Source organism: Prionailurus viverrinus, chromosome E1, assembly GCF_022837055.1.
Source record: "Prionailurus viverrinus isolate Anna chromosome E1, UM_Priviv_1.0, whole genome shotgun sequence".
In the NCBI taxonomy this organism is placed as follows: Eukaryota; Metazoa; Chordata; class Mammalia; order Carnivora; family Felidae; genus Prionailurus; species Prionailurus viverrinus.
In genome coordinates, this window is record NC_062574.1 from 47,114,361 (window position 1) to 47,135,887 (window position 21,527).

The following is a 21,527-nucleotide window of genomic DNA, read 5'->3' on the forward strand; positions in this document are numbered from 1 at the left end:
TTCATTGAATACCTACTGTGTGTCCCGTTTGGAAACATGACAGTCTCAAAGCAGCAGCACTATGAGTCAGCAACAGAAAGCAAGCCAAGACGATCCCTTTGAAAACGACTGGAAATTCTTCACATTTTAATGTTACTATTTAGCTGTCAGGGGTGATGCATGTACTAGACCAAAATTACAGTCGTTCCGATTTGAGGGCCTGTTCTAAGGCTGGTTAATGCTCGGCGGTGGGGAATGGTCACATCCCTTGCTACCAAGACTATCGAGCAGGCCTGGCCTCTGCAGCTGTTTATAACCCTTAAGTCATGACTCTTCCACCTGTCTGGGTAAATCTATCCCTGCAACAAATGCAGACAACACTTGGAGGACTCAAGAATGGCTGTTTACAAGATCGTAATGGGAAAGTCTTGAGCAAACAAGAGTGGAGGCCTTCCCATGTCATGCATGTTTCCTCAAGGCAGACCCTTTTCAGTATTTCCATAAAAATTGAACAACATTCGACTCTGTGGCCTCCCCCTTCTTGGCAGTTTGGAAGTTTATATTCTTGGTTAACCTCTCTCCTGGGTTTTCGTGGAAAGGTAGAGATAAGTTCACTCCTAAAAGGCATGGATCATGTCTTTATGTGCTGACCACTCATTTGAATTAAAATCTTCCCATTCTTTTTTTTTTTTTTTTGTAAGATTTTATTTTTAAATAAACTCCACACCCAACCTGGGGCTTGAAACACAACCCTGAGATCGAGAGTTGCCCCCCCCCCCCCCCCACTGACCGAGACAGCCAGGCGCCCCTAAAATCGTCCCATTCTTAAAGACTGGGCCTAAATTTCTGAAACTTTTGAAAAAAGAGAACATCTTTCAGACCAAGTTGGCCAGTGAGCACACATACCCTTCTAGTAAGTCATATAATTATCGACTAAGAGGTAGAGTATGGTCTCTCAGGCTCTCATAGGAGAAACCAGAGTTTGAATCTGAACTCTTACCTTTTCTGAGCACTAGTTTCCTCATTCGTAAAAAAAAAAGGACAAAATAGTATTTCAACTCCAGACTTGTAAATGAAGTAATGGATAGAAAGTGTTTGGCTCCGCACGTAAGAAGTCATCAAAGTCATAGTAGCTATGCTTATTGTCAGATATACTTGGAAAGTAATTACAAACTTTTTAACAATCTGAAATTGTTTTTTATACATTAAATGAGGGGGTTGGACATATCTTCAGGTAGATCCCTTTTGGTCTGAAGTTTTGAGTTCATACTTGACTTGCCCTATTTCCTCCATCCCCTGTAATGTAAAAGACAGATTGGTAGGGCAATACACCAGACTGGAAATTGAAAACCGTTAAGTTCTGATTCTGCTCCCTTAAAAAGACACTTCTCCCATAAAAGACACTTCTAGGTCATTTATGCTCTTGCTTCCTCATCTATAAATGGGGTTAACAGCACCTATTCTACGTTGTTGTGAAGGGCTTGAAACGAGAGAATTTTAAGAATGTTGACTTGGTAAACTAAAGCTTTCTATGAGAGCTGCCCCATCCTGGCTGAACATCAGAATAACCTATGAGCTTTTAAGGAACAAAAATGAATGCCAGGCCCCCTCTGAGATCTCCTGAATTGGAATTTCCAGGGGAGGGGGGCGGGAGAGTGTAGGGGGGGTGTGGGGTAGGGTCTACTCATGGGTATCTTCAAGAAGTTAAACAGATAGCTTTCCCATGTGGCTTGGGCTGAGCACCTCTGCTTCAAAGGTAAGGGATCCGTCCCAGGGCACCCTTTTAATCTAATGATTTGTAAAGAAGAATAAAGTATATAAGACAGATAACTGATCAAGGCCATCTTAAGCAGGCCTGTTTGGTGCAATGTATTTTAAAGTAAAATTGTCAGGGGTGCCTGGCTGGCTCAGTCAGTATAGCATGTGACTCTTGAGCTCAAGGTCATTAGTTCAAATCCTGCATAGAGCTTACTTAAAAATAAATAAAAGAGATTCCTGCCTTAAATAATAAAGTAAAATTGCCAACAATTTCCAGAATAACAAGCCCTCCTATTTACTTGTTCATGTCCTACAGCAGTTTTGACTAAAATCACTGTACTCCCCCTTTCTGCTACAAGATGGAGACGTGGGGTAAAACAGGTATGATACATAACTCGGCTATAATGACCTTTGCTCCAGATGACCAACTGAAAATGGGACATTAATGAAATTACATTCTATACAAAAGATCACAGATCAGATCAGGATCAAAAGATGCAAAAGGATGGCCGCTTTTATTTTTTTATAATATTTATTTATTTTTGAGAGACAGAGACAGAGCACAAGTGGGGGAAGGGCAGAGAGAGAGGGAGACACAGAATCCGAAGCAGGCTCCAGGCTCTGAGCTGTCAGCACAGAGCCCGACGCGGGACTCGAACTCACAGACCACGAGATCATGACCTGAGCCCAAGTCTGATGCTTTTACCAACTGAGCCACTCAGGCATCCCAAGGATGGCTACTTTTAAAATCATAATGGTCCATATCACTGATTTTTTAAATACTTATCTAGGGCTCTGTATCTATACAACAGTTGTTCCAAACCCTTAGGTTAACCTAAAAACCTAAAGAAATAGAAGACAAATGAAAGCTTATGACAAGGAACGGTCCAACAAGCTATTTCACGACTATACCAATGTTTTCCAAACTTTTATGAAACAGAATCCAAATATATAACACAGATAAACAAGAGGGCATCTGGGACTGAAACCGAGCAGAGGGTCCAAAATCCTGGCCCTTTCTGCTTCCCCACCCCTGGCTGGCCTTTCTCTCCACTGTCTTCTTTTGGCACACTCCATGGTTCTATGCAATTTCAAAATCACTGCCCTATATGTATGTTCCACTTTCACCTGCTTTTTAAATAAGGTGGAGGGAATGAGCAGTTATCCACACTCTGCATAACTTCTCATGCCTTTAAGCAGTTAAGTGCCCTTTGATTTCACTTAGTCCCATGCTGCCACTTCCCTGCTACAAAGTACCAGTCAGTTACTGGTGGCTGGGTGGCTCAATCAGTTAAGCATATGACTTCAGCTGAAGTCATGGTCCCAAGGCTCATGAGTTCGAGCCCCGCGTCGGTCTCTGTGCTGAAAGCTCAGAGCCTGGAGCCTTCTTTGGATTCTGCGACTCCCTCTCTCTCTCTGCCCCTCCCGTGCTCATGCTCTGTCTCTCAAAAAATAAATAAGTGTTAAAAATAAATAAATAAAAATAAACAAACATTTAAAAAACAAAAGATGTCAAAAATGTTTAAAAGCCCTAATAATTTTCCTTTAACATGAACAGAAATCCTAGTGGTTTTTTCATTTGTTTCTAGGTATGTGGAGTTTTATTCGAGAATGCAATGTATAACTTACTCAGAATAATCTGGAAGTTGCCCTTCACCTCTTGAGCCTACTAAGGTAAGTAATACCTAAATTTAAATGAAACACAAAAACTACTAACATTGTGTCTCTTAGCTCTCAAGCATCTGTTTTTGCATTGGATGTTACCAACTTTGTTCTGAATCCCCCATAATTTCAACCTGCCCCGATTTATTCCAGCACCCTAGAAGAAATGGGCAAACTACAGGGCCTTATTATTGGTATTTACTCTGCCTAGATTATGCGATCGGGTTTGAACCAATTTCCTAGTTAATGTCTCTCCCTCTGATCCAAAACACACATTAGGTTGAGCCCCTATGAAATAAATTGCAGACATTTAACTATTTTTGACCTACAAGAACAATAATTATTTATATTCCCCCATAGTTTAATACATCTTTTCTTTTTTAAGTAATCTCTACACCCAGCCTGGGGCTCAAACTCAGGAGTCTGAGATCAAGAGTCACACGCTCTACCGACTGAGCCAGCGAGGTGCCCCGATACATTTTCTTAATATTTTCCATTCCTCCTATTATTAAAAGAAAATGCTGGTCTTATGCTTTTGAACTTCACTAAGTAACTGAATTAATGAATGACTCACTGACAAGTATTTCTAACAAGCTTTTGAACCCCAGGATTGCAGGGTGCCCATGTCACTTATGTGTGACTTAACCACACATATTTACACATACATTCTGTATCCATCACTCCTAAAGCCAAATTTAGTATGCATCTGTCCATTCTTTTCTTAGCTGCACGCATGCATGCACACACACACACATACACACAAAGGCAGATCAATGCCACAGAAAGACAAGTGAAAGAATTCATTTTCTCTTGAAACTCATTCACCACAAAGCAAATATGAGAGGTCTCAAATACGGAAAATGGCTGTCATGTTTTACCTTCACTGTCAAAGGTAAACAAAATGGCACATACACTCTACTAGGTCTGACACACCACTCTCACATCCTTTTAAATCACTGAATTGTGGAAGGAGAGCGTGATTCCTATTTTCCCATGAGTTCCCCTTTCTATCAGACCAAGCTGAATAAAATGGTGTGGATTAAGTGTGTTCGCTTGTCCCAATCCCATGCTGCTATTTCTGTATTTAATAAACAAGCAAAAAACTCCCCTCACCCATCTGTCCTGCTCTCCTAGAGATGAATTTGGCCTCCTTTGCGAAAATTACAAAACATCAAACAATTCAAAACAGCATGCCCTGGAAAATGTGAGAAAATTCTTAGTATTCCAAATTCTGTAACTTGAGACAAGGTTGGCCACCTAAAATGCCTTAAAAATAGGAACTGCAAAGAAAGCAAACATTACATGACAATTCTGAGACTTTCAACTGTTTCATAAAGGCCCCAAGGGTATGGGAAATCCTAAAATGATCTCATATGTAGTCACATGTCACTGCTTACCGGGAAATAACACTCCACATTCCAAATAGATTAAATTCCTAACCTGTTTATATGCTCTATTCTAATTATGTTCCACTCTGAAGAACTCTTTATTAGCTAACCACTATACAGACTGAAATCTCACTATAAAACATGTGTATGTCCTACAACACGGAAGACTACCCCTTAAATCATCACCTACAGAATCAGAATGTTGAAGCATGTTGTGGATGGGTCTTGTGGTTCTGAGAGTATCAGAGAATCATTAAAATCCTGAAGACTGTTTTTCTTTAAAGACTCATTAGGGCACAATTTAGCATTAAGCATTTATTAAAACACATAACAAGACAAAGGTTGTATTCAGTTTTAAAAATGAACAGAAAAGCTTTGGCCTTTTTCATTTACATTAAGTGCAAGCCATCGGTACGGATTATGGTATTCTGCTGAAGCCTCAGCACCCTGACAGAGCCCTTACTGCAACGCAGAAGATACTTTTCTTTAAAGGGTTCAGTACGTGGGAGGGACCATGTTAGGCAGCTAAAATATTTATTATCTCATGTAATCTTCACCATAAGGTGCTTAACTCTTAAGAGTTGTGAGAATGCCTCCCAGAATTGCTTCTCAATTTCATACCGCTTTGAAAATACATTTCTGGGGGTAGGGCCCCGGCATTGGTACATTTTTAAAAGCTCATCAGGGGATTCTGATGCAAAACCACAACCTAGAATCACTGTCATATTTAAAAGCAGCAGGATCTTAACTCAAAAATAATCCTCAGCAGCACAGCTGACCCTCTCCAATACACCATAAAACTCTGCAAGGGCCTTGAGAAACTCTCCAACAGGCTTCCCTCACATCCTGGGTTTCTACCTTCTACTGACCTCCTGCTGTCACAATGTCCCACAGAACTACAAACATCAAGCAAAACAAGGAAGCAAACAACTTGACACTCCTTTTTCTGAAAAATTGCGAATACCCTGTTTTGGGTCAAGCAGCGTGTATGAATAGTAGGGGTGCTTCGGAGCAGAAATTTTCTCATTTCTCTACACAGAACTGTGTTCACTTAGACAGAATTCGCTACTTGCAGGATATAAATATGTGGGGTATCAACGAGACAGCAGCCAGAAAGAGTTTAGCTAAATTGTCCGAGCAATTAATCAAAATGGAAGTGTAACTCCCATCATTTGAACCTCCCCCCCGAAGCCAAAATAAAATGCCAAGATTACTTTCAGTATTTTCAACAATGTACTTATTTTCTTTTTTTTTTTTTTAATTTTTTTTTTTTCAACGTTTATTTATTTCTGGGACAGAGAGAGACAGAGCATGAACGGGGGAGGGGCAGAGAGAGAGGGAGACACAGAATCGGAAACAGGCTCCAGGCTCCGAGCCGTCAGCCCAGAGCCTGACGCGGGGCTCGAACTCCCGGACCACGAGATCGTGACCTGGCTGAAGTCGGACGCTTAACCGACTGCGCCACCCAGGCGCCCCAACAATGTACTTATTTTCAAAGTGTTAAGAAGTGCTTCATAGCCAGGGGTGGGAGGAAGGGGGAAGGGGGTGCCCTGAATGGCTCAGTAGGTTAAGCATCCAATTCTTGACTTCAGTCAGCTCAGGTCATTGTGAGATAAAGCCCCTTGTCGGGCTCCATGCTGTTTGGGATTCTGGCTCTCCCTCTGCCCCTACCCTGCTAGTGCTCTCTCTCAAAATAAAGGGGTGCCTGGCTGGCTCAGTCAGGAGAGCAGGCAACTCTAGATCTCAGGGTTGATGAGTTCAAGCCCCATGGTGGGTGTAGAGATGACTTAGAAATAAAAGCTTAAAAAAAAAAGTGCTCCACATATTTTCCCATAGTTTTCTTGGTTACAACATATGTGAAATAGGGGAATTCAATTATGAACAATTCATTTAAGAACAGAAATAAGGTGAATCTTTAGTTATACACTGACCCAACTAATTAATAAGCCACAACACACTATATTATCTGTGTGCTTTTCATGCTTTACCCTCTGGCTTTTAAAATTCTATCAAGTATTTCCATGAAGTTTCATATTCCCCCCCAACATGGCAAAAGCACCCATGACATTAGTTAGTAAATTCCTAATTAAACAAGAACCCAGTTCAAATCCTTTCCATAATAAAGTTCTCTGGCGTGAATTTCAATCCAAATTTTTAATATTTAGGGCACCACCAAATTCCACCATTCAACAGTAAGTACCTAGTGCAACAAATCAAGAGACATGCACTTACCTGATCTAAGAATTCTTGGGGGCAGGCTTCCCACACAGTTGCACAATATAAATTGTAAAAATTGTTAACACGATACATATAAGAAAATAAAAGTTGTTGGTTCAAGATTAACTCCTATATATACAGAGTCAAGTCCAAAACCTATGGTACAGGGGCACCAGGTTTGTTGAGCATGTGACTGTTGATCTCAGGGTCATGAGTTCAAGCTCCATATTGGGTGTAGAGATTATATAAAATAAACAAAACTTAAAAAAAAAAAATCTATTGAACACCTATCTTTGGGGAAGCTCACTCACCATAAAAATGGATATATATAAAAAAAGACCATATTACAGCAGTGGTAGGGTGAACTAAGTGAATGACAAGGCAGGAAAGGGAACAATGGGGACTTGACCCAAAAAGGCCACATTGGTGAGGAGGGGTGGGAATTGTTTGAGAACCAATATGGAAGAACACAATGAACAAGTATCAGACCTATTCTCTAGTCCTAGTTTCATAATCATCTCTGGACCTCTGCTTCTTCAGTTCTAAAACAGGGGTTACAATTAGGTAATCTAAATCTTTCCAGCTCTAATATTCTGTTCATTCGTTCTATAGCTGTATCCTTCCCCATATTTGAATTTAAAAACTGTGGTACCCTGCGTATTTAAAGCTTTAAGAGTGGATACATGTAAATACCTTCTGTCCCTCAACATTCTCAAGAACAAAGACTCTGTTTGGGGTTAGGAAATATTTACTCATCAGCATGAGAGTCAGAATGGTTAAGTGACTGGGGGAACCTGGGAGTGGCTCAGTCCTTTAAGCTTGATTTCAGCTCATGGTTTGTGAGATCCAGCCTTACATCATCTGGCTCTACACAGACAGGGCAGAGCCCGCATGGGATTCTCTCCCTCCCTCTCTCAAAATAAACAAACATTTAAAAAAAAAAAAAGAAAGAAAGAAAAGAAAAAGGGTAAACTGAGTGATTTATCAACAGAGTTAGCAAAATCACGGTTTTTTCCTAGCTGCATGTACTAACCCATTCTGCCAGGTAGTGTTACACAGAACTCGACTTGGGAGTAAATCCACATCATGACTCGATTTTTGCTAGTAAAGTTGCAGATTTGGAACTAAGCTTACTAAACAAAGGGGCTGAAACATCAGTTGCTAGTCATTTATACACTTTGTTATTCTTTGTTTTGCACCTGTCTGTAGCTTTAGTTCTTCCTTGAAATGTTACTTCTAGCAGGCCTACTCATTTCAGGGCTTTTTCTAAGCTTCAACTTTTCTACTTAATATTCTTCAGAATAAAGAAAACAGCTCATTTTAAACAAGAAGTTTATTTAAACAACGAGACGTTTGACTTGAAGGGAAAACTATCTAGGATTCATTTCTTTTAGAGTAATTTATCCCTACTTAAAGACAGATTGCCCTACATGTAACAGCTACGTACAAAAAAGTTATAAAATTGTCCTTGGTTTTACAATGATAAATGAAAAACATTAAAATTCTCCAATCGAACAAGGTATGCAAGGATTTTTATGTTGTTCTTTTTTTGTTAAACAGTGAGAGCAAAATAACTTACTGGAATATAAAGATAAGAGCTGAATGAGCATGCCACTAATGGAGAAAGGGGGTATTTTCACAGAACCAGTATTTTTCCCCATCCCATCTCCATTTGATGTCGGTCAAAACATACCATTGGCCATTTAGTTAAAAAAAAAATTCAAAATGCTTGCGCACATACACAGTTACTTTATGTACAATAAAGGAATGGGGAAGGGGAAAATGAAAGAATAGAGAAAACTATACTGTAGTAGTCAGGATGTGGTGGAACCAAATTGCGGTTTTCTAATTGAGAATGTCTTCTTGGTCTGGAGGAACAGAGTTCTGGAGTAAAGTAGCAGGTTCCCTTTTTAGTAGACACCTCCTGTCTGCTGCTGGAACACATCAATTGTATCTTCATCCTCCATTTCCAACTAGCATGAAAGAGACAAAACAAAAAAAAACCACAAATGGAGGGTCACTGATTATCAGCTCTTAAATCTGTAACTATCAGACTCAAGTACCCTGAAAAACTATACAAGTTCCACCCAATTCCAGTGTTCGTTATTTTAAACAACCCCTAGCTTAATGTAGCATCAGGCTTGGGTTTAAATTAGTCTTTCACTTGGTCTTCTTTATTTCAGTATAGAAAACTTAGTTTTTAAGTGAAAAAGCTATGTCCAGGAGTTAAATCACCTCACTTTTAATTACTGAAAATTCAGGTCATGATCTCATGGTTTGTGGGATCAATCCCCGCATCAGGCTCTGCTGCCAGTGCGGAGGGATGCTGCTTGGGATTCTCTCTCTTCCTCTCTGTCCTTCCCCCTGCTTCCATGAGCACACTCTTTCAAAATAAATAAACAAACATTAGAAAAAAAAACTCAAAGAAATACAGTACACTCTTACATGAAAAGCACACAGTTGTTATTAAAAAATAGGTTTATATGTGTAGAAATGGAACTATTCCTGAGATCTAGTACTGCATTAAAAACAAATATAAAAAGTAAGCAGCAAAAGTGGTTACAGTATAATTATATTTGTTTTCAAAAGTGTGTGTGTGCGCGAGTGCGCATGAGTGCATACCACGAATATATATCCTCACATATGCACAAAGCACAGTGGTTGTCTCTGTGCAGCAAGGGAAGGTTATGGCAAGAAAAAACTTACTAAAAAACTAATTTAAATTTTAAAATGCTATTCACAAACTAAGTTTTGTAAGGCTCACTACCCACCCATTGTACATAAAACAACCATGTTTAGAGTGGAAAGGTCTTGGTACCTATGGCAGTGCTGTAAAAGAAATAATCTTTGTTATTGGTTTATTATGCTGATAATTACCTTTGAAAAATACTTTCTAAAAACTGGTAATTTTGGAAATAGAACAAGAACCCTGGGTACATAAAGACAAGAAAGGGAATCATTTCTAACACAGTTCAAATATACTAAAAGTAAGGGTATAGCATTAAAATGTTAATGACTAAGCCTCAATCCCCTCTTTGTAAAGTGAAACAGCATTCAGTTGTAAGAATTAAATGAGTCAAAGAAAGTTAAGTATTTAAACAGAATGGTGGGCACATAATTATATTACTATTAAAACTGGTCATTAAGATGTTCTAATTTATCACAGTTCTGCTACTTAGTACTGGGAGAATAATTCTAAAATGAATCAATTTCATTCTACAGTGAATTCAATCTCAAATACTACAATGAGTTCAATTCCAAATTCAATTTGAAGATTTTACAATGCAGTTGTGCAAAAATCCTCCTCACAGTTAATATTTGCAGCTAGCACTGTAGAAACAAGAACCTTTTTTATGGTGGTGGGCGAGAGCATCAAAAGACAAAATACATTCTCGACATCAGAGTTTAGCATAATGGGTTTTTATTCTTTTTAAACCATGAAAACATGTCTTCAGCCTATCCACTGAAATAAAACTCCTGGGATGTTAAATTTCATGGTGAAACTTGAAATGCCTTCAAAGGATAAAAGACTTTTTCCTGTCTCTCATTCACCAACAGAATTCAGCTCCTCCTTGTGGCTACATACTATAATTGCTTCTTAGAGACTCCCCAAGGGAAATTAAGATATTCTTCCCTCAAGTACAACTTAGACATTTCAAATTTTTGAAGTTTATCAACAAAACCACAACCAGGGTGGGCTACTTCACTCATACCATATTTATTACTTGCTAGTTTTTATGGAGTGATAAAAACAAATTCAAAAGTAGAAGAGCTCCAACTGAAGTTTCTATCAAAATATTCTTTCCCCAAACTAGAAGCCTTAAGTAGAACCTCAGAGGGTAAAAGGAAACAAAGACAAAGAGCTTCTGCCACGGAAGACAGCCCAGCTGATCCCTGACAAAGCGAAAGAACTGAGGTGATATGTAAAGAGATTAAAGGATCAGACTGTGTCACCTTTTGCAGAAGGCTTTGGAAAGCCACTTATTATCAAGAACCCAACACTGGTCGAACTAAGCCATCGAGAGACTTGCAGTTGGGAGCCCAAAGATGCCTTTAGTTGACAAAGACAGGTCAAAGAGAATTCAGCATGAGAAGTTAAAATGGCCAGGATCGACAGCCAACCAATCACCTGTGGGGGAGCCTGGAGAATCATCAAGAACTGCAGCAATGAAAACAACATTCTGAATTATTTGCTCCGAATAATGCTGGCAATAGGGAGGAATGGATTAAAGCAACCAAATGACCTATTAGTTTTACAAAACGATAATTGCATATTAAAAACCTCTGACATCTCCTGAGAAAATACTAACATTAATATTCCTATTATTTTCCCTTCTGTGCCCCTTTGGTCATATTTTACATAGTTTTGAACTCTGGTGAAGAACTATACTGCAATGTCTCAAAGTCCACAAATTAACAAACAAGACTGTTGAGCAAATTACAAACCACACTGACTTTTCCAGCTAGCACAAAGAGATTTTTTTTTTTACCTGTGCAGGTGTGTCTGTTTCATTGATTGGCTGCCCATCAAATCGGAATCTGATCTGCCTCATTGACAAACCCTACAAGAGAGTTTAAAAACAGTAAGAATGCAAAGAAAACAGTAAAAACTGAAACCATATGCATATTTAGCCACAAATATATTAAAAGAGGGACCCAAATAAATAATCAATACATTAACATTTCTATGTGGGTAAAAAGATTTGGTAGGATTTTCACTTTCTTTGAACCATGTTTGTTCTTCTTTGGAAAAGTGATCTTTTTTTAAAAAAAGGTCTTTTTAAAAAAGCTGTTTTGCTTTTGAGATCCAAGCTTGGATAGATCATATACCTTGAGTCAAACAGTACATATAAATGAGTTAGAAAGATATTGAAAAGAAATTTAAAGTTAACAGATACAGCAACATTCTTCCATCCATGTTAAAGAGCTCTCCAAATGGGGGGGAAAACACCCTTCATAATGAAAACTGGAATTCACCTAAGTAAGTGTAAAGATTAAGTTTGCCTTAAAGCCACTTTACCTTCATTTCTATCCAAACAGCTCCTATCGCTAAGCAAAAGTAACCTGTGTCCCAACCCAGCACCATGCTAGGGACACCACAGGAATTCAACAAGTTTTTACCCTCGGGCAGGCAGGACATTCCCACTAGAACTGTCCTAAAATCATTCATAAACACACAAGCTTGAAACACCTGCTTTGTAAATTCCATTTTAGTACTTACCCAGACCAACAATTACTATTTGTCAACCTCACTACAAAGTAAGCTCCAGGAGGGACAAGAACCTAAGACTGTCTTGGTTATACTGTATTCCTCGCACATAGTTGGTACTCATGGGTATAAGTTACTGATGGAATAAAATGGATGAAATGCAATATCATGATTCGTTTTACCATGATTTGTTTTATTTAAAAGTACACCTAAAACTAAGTTAAGGAGTAGCTTCATTACAAAAAGAGAATTTAAAATTTATATTACTAGAGTTTAGCTTCAAGAAATTTTTATGTTTTTAAGGAGATAAATGAGCCTGAGCATGCCCCTTCTGCAAAGCAGATTCCGATGTTGTACTCATCATTACCTACCTGACACAGGGGTAGGAAGAAGGGGAAAGGAGCAAAAGCAGCAAAGCTGTTGGGAACTGCAGCCAAATGAAGATAGGAAAATAAACTATCTTTGGAGATATGTATGGAGATAATATGTGTACATATTAACTGGAAAAATAGCATAGGAAGCATCCTACAAAAAAAAAAATCACTCCTGTATCATACTCAAATTACAAACTGTGATTATTGTTACACAGAACACTCTGCTTTAATTTACTTAAGAAAAAATTAAACTGAATTCCTAGGACTAGAATACTGAAACAAAGTGCTCAATACTTAGAGGACGCTTGTATTCCTTTAACAAGGATTCACTATATCTGTCTTTAAAACTACTTCTAGGGGCGCCTGGGTGGCGCAGTCGGTTAAACGTCCGACTTCAGCCAGGTCACGATCTCGCGCTCCGTGAGTTCGAGCCCCGCGTCGGGCTCTGGGCTGATGGCTCAGAGCCTGGAGCCTGTTTCCGATTCTGTGTCCCCCTCTCTCTCTGCCCCTCCCCCGTTCATGCTCTGTCTCTCTCTGTCCCAAAAATAAATAAACGTTGAAAAAAAAAAAAAAAAAAAAATTAAAAAAAAAAAAACTACTTCTAACATGAAGATCATGTTACTTTCCTTTACAAACCCTGGTCTTTGACACTAACACTTTCAGACTAGCCTGTCTTAAGGAATACAAGCAATTCCCATACCAGATAAGGGATATCCATAACCTTAATTCATTTCTCATGACATCCAAATTTAATTTGTAATTATGCAAAGCAACCAAGAATTAAATGCCAAGCCATTAAGTACTAATTACATATTTGCAAACACTCCATTGAAAACCCATTACTTTAATAAAATACTAAGCCATATGCTGGATCTTTCCTCTACTACATCTACTAGTACGGTCCTAGGTCAATGGCATGGCCGTTCAAAACAAGGGGGGGTGGGGGGAGCACAGTCCAGAACACACATCGTATTCCTTCATGCTTTTCCTTATCAATAAAAGCTTTTATTTCGCCACAGGATCAAAAACCAAAACCCAGGAAACTTGCCTTTCCAATTCCATAAATGACGTCAACTCAAACAATGAATTTATGTTAAACCAGTATTTGGGTTCCACTTCTGAATAAATCGTATCTCTGAGCTTTGGCTTCAGAGATGTGCCACAGAAGAGCTGTGTGAGGTTATCTCTTTGGATCCCCATTCCTTCATTTCACAAAAATGAACTGGAATAAACCAATGAATCGATCTATGCTCTCTGAAAGTCACAGTAAATGCACACTAGAATGCAGTTGTATGCTCTCAGCAGAAGGCTACACGGTGACAAGTGGGCAAACTCTAATTCTTCATGTGAATAGAAAACTTCTTCACAATCAATCTCTGGAGACAGTTTGAATGTCCTCTATCATTTTACAAGCATTTACTGAACACGTTCTATAAACCAGGTACTGGTCTAAGCTCTAAAGAAATAGTAAACAAAAAGACCCCATGCTCATGAAGCTTACATTTTAGTGCAGAGACAAATATACATCAATGCAAAAAACAGCTGAGAGGACCAAGTGATGGGAGCAGAGGCACTCTGAATTAATCAGAAAAGTCTCCCAGGTTAGTGACTGAGCAAGAGTGGAATAAAATGGTTGAGGGCTTGGCACTATCCAACACAAACACAATGTGGAAGCTCTTTCTGCCCAAAAGGTCCTGTCCCTGTGCTTTAATTACAACCACCTTTTTGCACCGGGGGATATGGATGGATGGATGGATGGATACATATGTATATGCGCCACATATGCAATTTTAAAATTCCCAATTGCCACATTAAAATCAGGTAAATATTGTTTTAACTCGACATACTCAAAATCCTATTATTTTAGCATGTAACTAACATTTGAAACGGGAGTACTTTACTTTTTTCTCCACTATGAGTTTTCAAAATCTGACATATACTGTGCACTATACAACACAGATTAATTTGGACTAGCCATGTTTCAGGTGGTAAAGTCACATGTGGCTTGTGACAGCACACTGTTGAGTTTTGAACAGCACAGGTTTCAGTAGAGAACAGAATTTGTTGGTGGATTATAGGAGTTATGAAGCATCATCAGGATGATCCCAAGTGTTTGACCTCCCATCTAGATGCTCAGTTTGAGATGCCTATTAGACATCTACTACAACTCCTCCAAAGATCTGAGGCCAAATGAGTTCAGCAGAAAGTATGAGCATTCAATTAATCTGGATAAGAAATCTTTACTCAAGAATCCTCAACTGTCAAAAAACCAAACCAAACCAAAACAAACCCTTTAGCTATGCAAATTAGGTTGCATAAATATTTTAGACTTTTGAAAGGCTCTATCTACACTTAAAAAGCAAGTAATCAGGGGCACCTGGGTGGCTCAAAGTCAAAGCATCCCACTCTTGATTTCAGCTCAGGTCATGATCTCATGGTTCATGGGATCAAACCCCTCCCATTCTCTCTCTCTCTCCTTCTCTCTGCCCCTCTCCCACCTGCTCATACTCTAAATAAATACATTAACTTAAAAAAAGAGAGGGGAGTAGAGAATCAGCCCAATTAGGTGATACTTCTTCAACTCCCTCCTTCTTAGAATGAGAGAAATAAACATTTGAAAAGTAAACAGGAATCTTGTTTCAATCAAAACTCTGAGGTTATTCTCAACTTAAAAGGAAATTGAGAACAAATCTTTTCAAATTCTTCCTGGATCATATCTTTAAATCATATCTGCATTCTAAGTGATATGCAGTGGAATTACATTTTTTATGGATTACCAATGCTTCTTTTTCCCATACTGCAAATTGAGTGGCCCCAAGTTTAGTCAACTTAAACCTAACTGAAAAAATTCACAAAAAACTTTATTTACATGAGTAATACACTAAATTTAACATACCAGGAAAACCCAAAAGCTCTTGATTGACCAGCTAACTCAATCTCATAGATCTCTTATAAAGACAATCTGCAACACAGGATGTGCTCTGTGTCTTTGTTTTTCTGGCACCTAGTATAATGCCCTGGCACATGGTAAGTATCTGGTAAATATCAGGTAAGCAAAAAAAACTCTTTCAAGGCCCTAACAGGAAATACAGGAAGTCTTAAATATGAACATTTTAGGATGAAGAATCAATAGATATGTATAATAAAATATTAATAGTTAAATCTAGGTGGTGAGCACATGAGCATTCAATGTATTTTCAACTGTGCACTACGTTTGAGTTTTCATATTAAGTGTTGGAAAATATGACCATCTAAAACCTAAAATTTATCGGGCATCTGGGTGGCTCAGTTAGGCAACTGACTTCAACTCGGGTCATGATCTCACGGTTCATGGGTTTGAGCCGCATAGGGCTCTCTGCTGTTGGCATGGAGCCACTTCAGATCCTCTGTGCCCCCCCCTTCTGTGCCCCTCCCCCCGTTATCCCCCCATAAATAATATAAAATAAAATAAAACCTAAAATTTAGTAACGAGAAAAAATATGCAAAGAATTTTGTTGAAAACCACTAAATCTATGCATGCTTCTATTTTGCAAATGGTGTGCTAAGTAAAAGTTCTACAAGATGATTATCTTTTAAAATCCCCCTCTAACCTGAGGGGGCACTAGTGTTCAAATATGTTAAGATGCTAGAGCAAAAATTCTTTAGCACAACTAGTAAGTACATATTTACTAGTTGTTTAAGTGGATTTCACCAAAATTCTTCAAACAAGAGTACACTAAAAACTCTTTGTCTTTCCAGGGAGCTGTAAAATTAATTTATATGGTGAAGATAAAAGCATTATAAGCACATTCTCACTATAAATTATTATAAATACACCAGACATAAAATAAAGCTTCAATCTCAAAAAGAAGTTTATTTTCAGTTTCTTCCAAATGCCCTTAGATCTCATGGAGGAAGTCCAACTATGAGCTCAAACTCAACCTCTCAACTTCTGTAGGTTTAAATCTTACTCTATTTTGAGCCTATTTTTAGGACAATTTGCAATGCTGACAACTGATTTTAGTCTAAAAGAACAGTTTTCCCAACTTTTACATGTTACGTATTCAGGGTTGAATAAAAAAATACTTCTTCCAGGTTATTGTTGAATTAACTGATCTAGGTACCAGAGTTTTTGTTATACTTTCAAAAGTCATCTTTAAAGTTGCCTCTGTATTGTTACAGACTCAACCTCACTAAAGGAAGCTTCTTTGTTTTAAACCCGGCATTCAACTCACAGCATCTATTCATTACTTCCTCTTTTTGCTGTCTATTTACTAATTCCTGAGTAAAATGCAAATGTCCCTATAACATAGGAATGTTTTTGTCTGACTCAGGAGGTTAACTTTCTTTCTTTACCTCTACTATTAAAAAAACATAACAATTTTATATGGTTCAGGAAAACTGCAATGTCGCTAAACTCACAATTTAACTTTATTTCCAAACTGGTTTAAATGCTCAAAATAAATTGTTTTGACGCCACACAAATTTTAAATAGACTTAAAAAAAAAAAAAAAAAAAGAAGAGAGCCTGACAAGAAATTTTATCAAGTTCATCCTTATTTTCTTATAAAAGTAAAATCACATCCCCTCGGGAACTAATCGCATGTTGTCATAATTTGATGCATTCTGGCACAGTACTAGAATCATAGAGCGTATTAGCCAAACCATCCTAAGGATTTTCATGAAGCATCAACATACCAAGGGTATGATAAAATTGATATGTTAAGTATATAAGTGCATTCATTCAACCAAAGAAGTCTATTATAATATTATGCCAGTCTAGTGTCTACTCTCAAAAAAAAAGGTTTTTTTAAAAACACGTTTTATGGGAAGTGCATATGTCATTTCCTCACCTGTCGTTCACAATAGGCTTTCATTAGTTTACTAAGTGGTGTATGCCTCTTAATCTTAAACTGCACCACAGAACCATCCTGCCCCGCCACCTTCAAATTAATATGATCGTTGTTCTCAGTCTTGACTCCTTCCTGTTGAAAGAAAAATAAAAGTGTAATTTGGAAAATGTGAAAAACAAACACCTTTTAAAGTAGCAGCAGCCCAACTTGCTTCAGAAATCAACAGGTTTCTCATTCTGTATGATAAAAGAGCATACAGCTGTTTTCGGCCGCTGAAATCAATCTGAAAGATGAAAAATCCTGGAGCAACGACATTAAATAGCTGTCACAGAAACAGAAAAGAAGCCTTAACATGTAATACCATCAGCGATAACAATCGATTTTTAAAGATGGGTCCCACTCAATTTACTGTCAAGAACTCTTAAATCTGAATTTTCTAAAAGAGCGTATGTTGCATCTCTCTCAAAATATGTTTGCCCCGAAAAGATTAAAAATAAGTGTCTTTTCCCTTTATAAAGTGCTTTAAGTACCGAATGCAAGGATAAAAATCTAGAACTTGCAACTAATAATTCATTACAACTCTGTTAAAAAGTTACAAACTCTGTTTAGGAACTTAAATCTCAACTACATTAAAAAAACCTAATTGATGAATACCCGTCGGTTCTCTCTTCAAGCAGCGGTAATAACTTAGAACCACTATTAATGTTCGCCTCTGTGAGCAGCCTGATTTTTGTTTATTTTCAGTTCAGAGCTCTTACGCTCCCCTCCCCTTTGTTGTCATGGGTCAAATGAAGTTTTCTTGCAACTCTTCCTTGTAAATTTCGACCCTACCTGAAGTTCACCAAAATCAAGAGTAGATGGAAATCTGTAGCCCCCAAATCACTTCAGAAAGGAAGGGGGAGGGGGTGTCACAAAACAAATCAAACGAAAGTGCCGTGTGCCAGGAAGAAGTGTGCCCTAGTCCTCACGGAAAGAACCTCCCGGTGCCTCAAAACCCGCGTTAAAAAGTTAAGCCCTACCAAGTCTTTCTGCTCGCACATCTGCCTCCCAACTTCTCGAAACCGCATGGTCTCCGCAGGTTAGGGGTTATCTGGCACGCAGGGAAATGCCCCTGCCCTGACCCCCTGGGGACCCTGAGGCCATCAAAGTGGGAAACACTCCCCGGGAGTCCCCCACACCCCGGCCACTCGCGACGGCCCGATGGGGAACCCATCGACAGCCCATTGATTCGCCCCGAGCCCTCACCGGGCCAGCGCGGCCCGGGGCAGGGGTCCCCAGATGCCGGCTACCCCCTCCCCTGAGGGGGAAGCCCCGGGCCGAGGGAACTCCCCGCCACCGCGAAGGCGGCAACACCCGCCGCGGCCCGGCGCGGGGTCCGCGGAGGGTGGGGACACCGCGCGCCCTAACGCCCCTCCGCACGCGCGCCCGGCCGGCCGGGCCCGACGAGCCCCGCTCGCGGCCGGTGGGCCCGCGGGCGTCCGCGATCCGCCCGCCCAACTCGCGCCCGGCGCGCACTCCGAGGCGGCCGGGGGCGGGGGAGGGCGGCGGGGCCTCCTCCGGCGCGGGAGGGAGGAAGAGGGGAGGGAGGAAAATGGCGCGGAGCGCCCGGGCCTGAGCCGCGGCCAGCCCCGTGGGGGGCCCAGGAAGGCGCGGGGAGCCCGTGGCGGGCTCGGGCCGGACCCTAGCCCGCGCCGTGACCCCGACCGCGCGGCGAGGCGAGGAGGCCGGCGCCGAGCTCACCTTGGGCTTTTCGTCGGCCATGGCGAGCGCCGGAGTCTCCTCAGCTGCCGCTTCACAAAAGAGGTACCAGGTCCGCACCGAACGAGCACACAAGCAGCACCAGGAGCGGCAGAAGAAGGAGGCGGCAGCGGTGGAGGAGGGAGAGGGCGCGCGCACGTCGTGCGCTCCCTCCCCCCACCCTGCGTGCGCGAGCACGAGCCGCCGGGGCTTCCCATTGGTTGCCAGCTCGCGGGAGCGCGCAACGCTTACATAACCACCCCCACCCCCCGCCTCGCACCGCCCCGGCCTGGGCCCGGCGCCCGCCAGGCCGGCGGGAAGAGGCGCGGACACGCGCACCCGGCCCGCCGCGGGGGCGCGCCTGGCTCTGGGCGGGGCTGTATTGTCCTCCTTCTGTGGTGGAGCTTAATCAAAATGGCTTCCAGCTGGTCCTCGGTGGGGACGAGGAGGCTTGAGGCCTAGACGTGAGACTCAGGCCGGGGAAGGCAGACTGACTAAAGGAGAAAGGGGGAGCCTAAGTCAAAGCCCTAGCATGAGGTTCTGGAAAAAACCCTCTTGTTTAGTGGCCTAAATGCAGCTTTCCACACGGTTGTGGGAACATCATACTTACTCAGCCTCTCATCCTTTGAATTTTAAAGCTTCAGCCTCAGCCCGCTTCCCACCAGTCTCCTGCCTCAGTGCGGTGCCTACTCGTGTCTTGCTGGTAAACCCGTACTTCGCTGTTCACCTTACAAACCCCTTACTCATGGCCTGGCTCCCAGCCTCCAAGAGGAAACAGGATCCGTCCGAGAACTACCCCATATCGAGCTTCCAAACCAATCAGTCAAGTTAAAAAAGAAGTAGGTCCCTCCTGTCTTAAGAACAAACAATCCAGACTCCAGTGCAGTGGATACCTCCCGCTCCTCTAGGTAGGCTTTATTGATTATTTCCTTGGTCCCTATGCTTTCTTCCGTTCCTCCCTTAGCATAGAAAAAGACTCTCCCTCGATTCTATTTCCTTCTTAAGTTACCACCAAATCTCGCTCCATTCTTGGCCAAACATCTTGAAAAACTGTCCATGCCAGCTGCCTCCACTCCCTCACCTCCCACTCACTCCTCAATCCACAGCAATCTGGTGCTGTCCCCGGAGCTCCGCTGAAACTGCTCTCTGCAAGGTCACCACACACAGACTTCTGTGCTGAATCCAGTGTGCTTCCCAGTTTCTCACCCCTCTGAATTCCCTCCCTGTGACTTTGGGCTGTTGACTCTAGCCTGTCCTTGATCCCACTGCCATTTTTTGTTTCCTCCTCAGACCTTCCCTTAAATGGTCCTTGCATCGTGCTTTGGATCCTTTTATCATTCCGTTGTCTCTCCTGGGATGATTTCACCTACTTCTATTACCATTGATTAGCTAATGATTCTCAAATAATGTGTTTCTAACCTAGATCTTGTTCTCAGCTTCCAACCTATAAATCCAATTGACCTCTGAACATCTCCACTTGGATGTCCCAGAGGCACCTCAAACTCAGCAAATCTCAATTAAAATTCCCCACTTCACCTTCCCTCTTTGAGTTCTTAGTTCACTGAATGGCACACCAATACGACTGTTGTTCCTCCAAGCCAGAAAGCCAGGGAGCATCCTTGACTCCTGGCTCTCCTTCTCCCTGGCCCCTCCCCCTGCAATGGATCTCTGAGGCTTGTCGATTCCACTTGCCAAATATCTAGCAAAGGTAGCTACTTCTCTTTAACCTATGTCTGGTCTCTGGGCTAGTCTACATTTGCTGGGCTTCCAGCTGATCCTCTGTGGGGAAGAAGAAGCTTAAGGCCCTACTAGACGTAAGACAGGCCAAGGAAGGCAGATTGATCAGGGGAAGCAGGGGAAGCCCGAATTCAAATCAGCTTACGCCAAGGCTACTGCGATAGCCTCTTGTTTTTTTGCTGTTGTTACAGTAAGGTACGTCCCTCTTGTGTCTGAGTATGTGAATGGATCAGAATCACCTAGAGTACTGTTTTTTGTTTGTTGGTATTTTTGTTTTTAAGTAGGCTTCATGTCCAGTGCAGAACCCAATGCATGGCTTGAGGTCGCGACCCTGAGATCAAGACCTGAGCTGAGATCAAGAGTTGGACGCTTAACTGACTGAACCACCCAGGTGCCCCTTTTTTTGTTTTTTTGTTTTGTTTTGTTTTGTTTTGTTTTAAGCAAGCTCTATGCCCAACGTGGGGCTTGAACTCATGTCCCTGAGATCAAGAATTGCATGCTCTCTACCAACTGAACCAGCCGGGTGCCCCTAGGGTACTGGTTTAATGCATTTTCTCGGAAAAATAAAATAAAATAAATGCATATTCTCAGGCAGTGTAGCTCTGGAACCACCACCCCCCCCCCTTTTTTTTTTT

At 41.0% G+C, this 21,527-nt stretch overlaps 1 protein-coding gene and 1 long non-coding RNA gene across 4 annotated transcripts in view; one reads left to right on the top strand and one right to left on the bottom strand.

The window, feature by feature from the left end:
- The window catches only part of LOC125151908 (uncharacterized), a 30,710-nt gene extending 20,401 nt beyond the window's left edge, over window positions 1-10,309 (top strand). For both annotated transcript variants that reach the window (XR_007146980.1, XR_007146981.1), the window contains exons 3-4: window positions 3,327-3,411; window positions 10,227-10,309. This is a non-coding gene — a long non-coding RNA (uncharacterized LOC125151908). The remainder of the gene's footprint in view (window positions 1-3,326; window positions 3,412-10,226) is intronic.
- On the bottom strand, window positions 8,320-19,323 carry SUMO2 (small ubiquitin like modifier 2). 2 transcript variants are annotated; one of them, XM_047833419.1, is made up of 4 exons: window positions 19,159-19,323; window positions 17,419-17,550; window positions 11,495-11,566; window positions 8,320-8,977 (listed from the first exon to the last, which is right to left on the bottom strand). In XM_047833419.1, the coding sequence occupies exons 1-4, from the start codon at window positions 19,177-19,179 to the stop codon at window positions 8,915-8,917; spliced, it is 288 nt and encodes a 95-aa protein (XP_047689375.1). In that variant the 5' UTR covers window positions 19,180-19,323; the 3' UTR covers window positions 8,320-8,914. The 2 variants fall into 2 exon arrangements, with proteins under 2 accessions (XP_047689375.1, XP_047689374.1); XM_047833418.1 differs by lacking the exon at window positions 19,159-19,323 and adding an exon at window positions 18,438-18,775.
- Window positions 19,324-21,527: the final 2,204 nt, after the last annotated feature.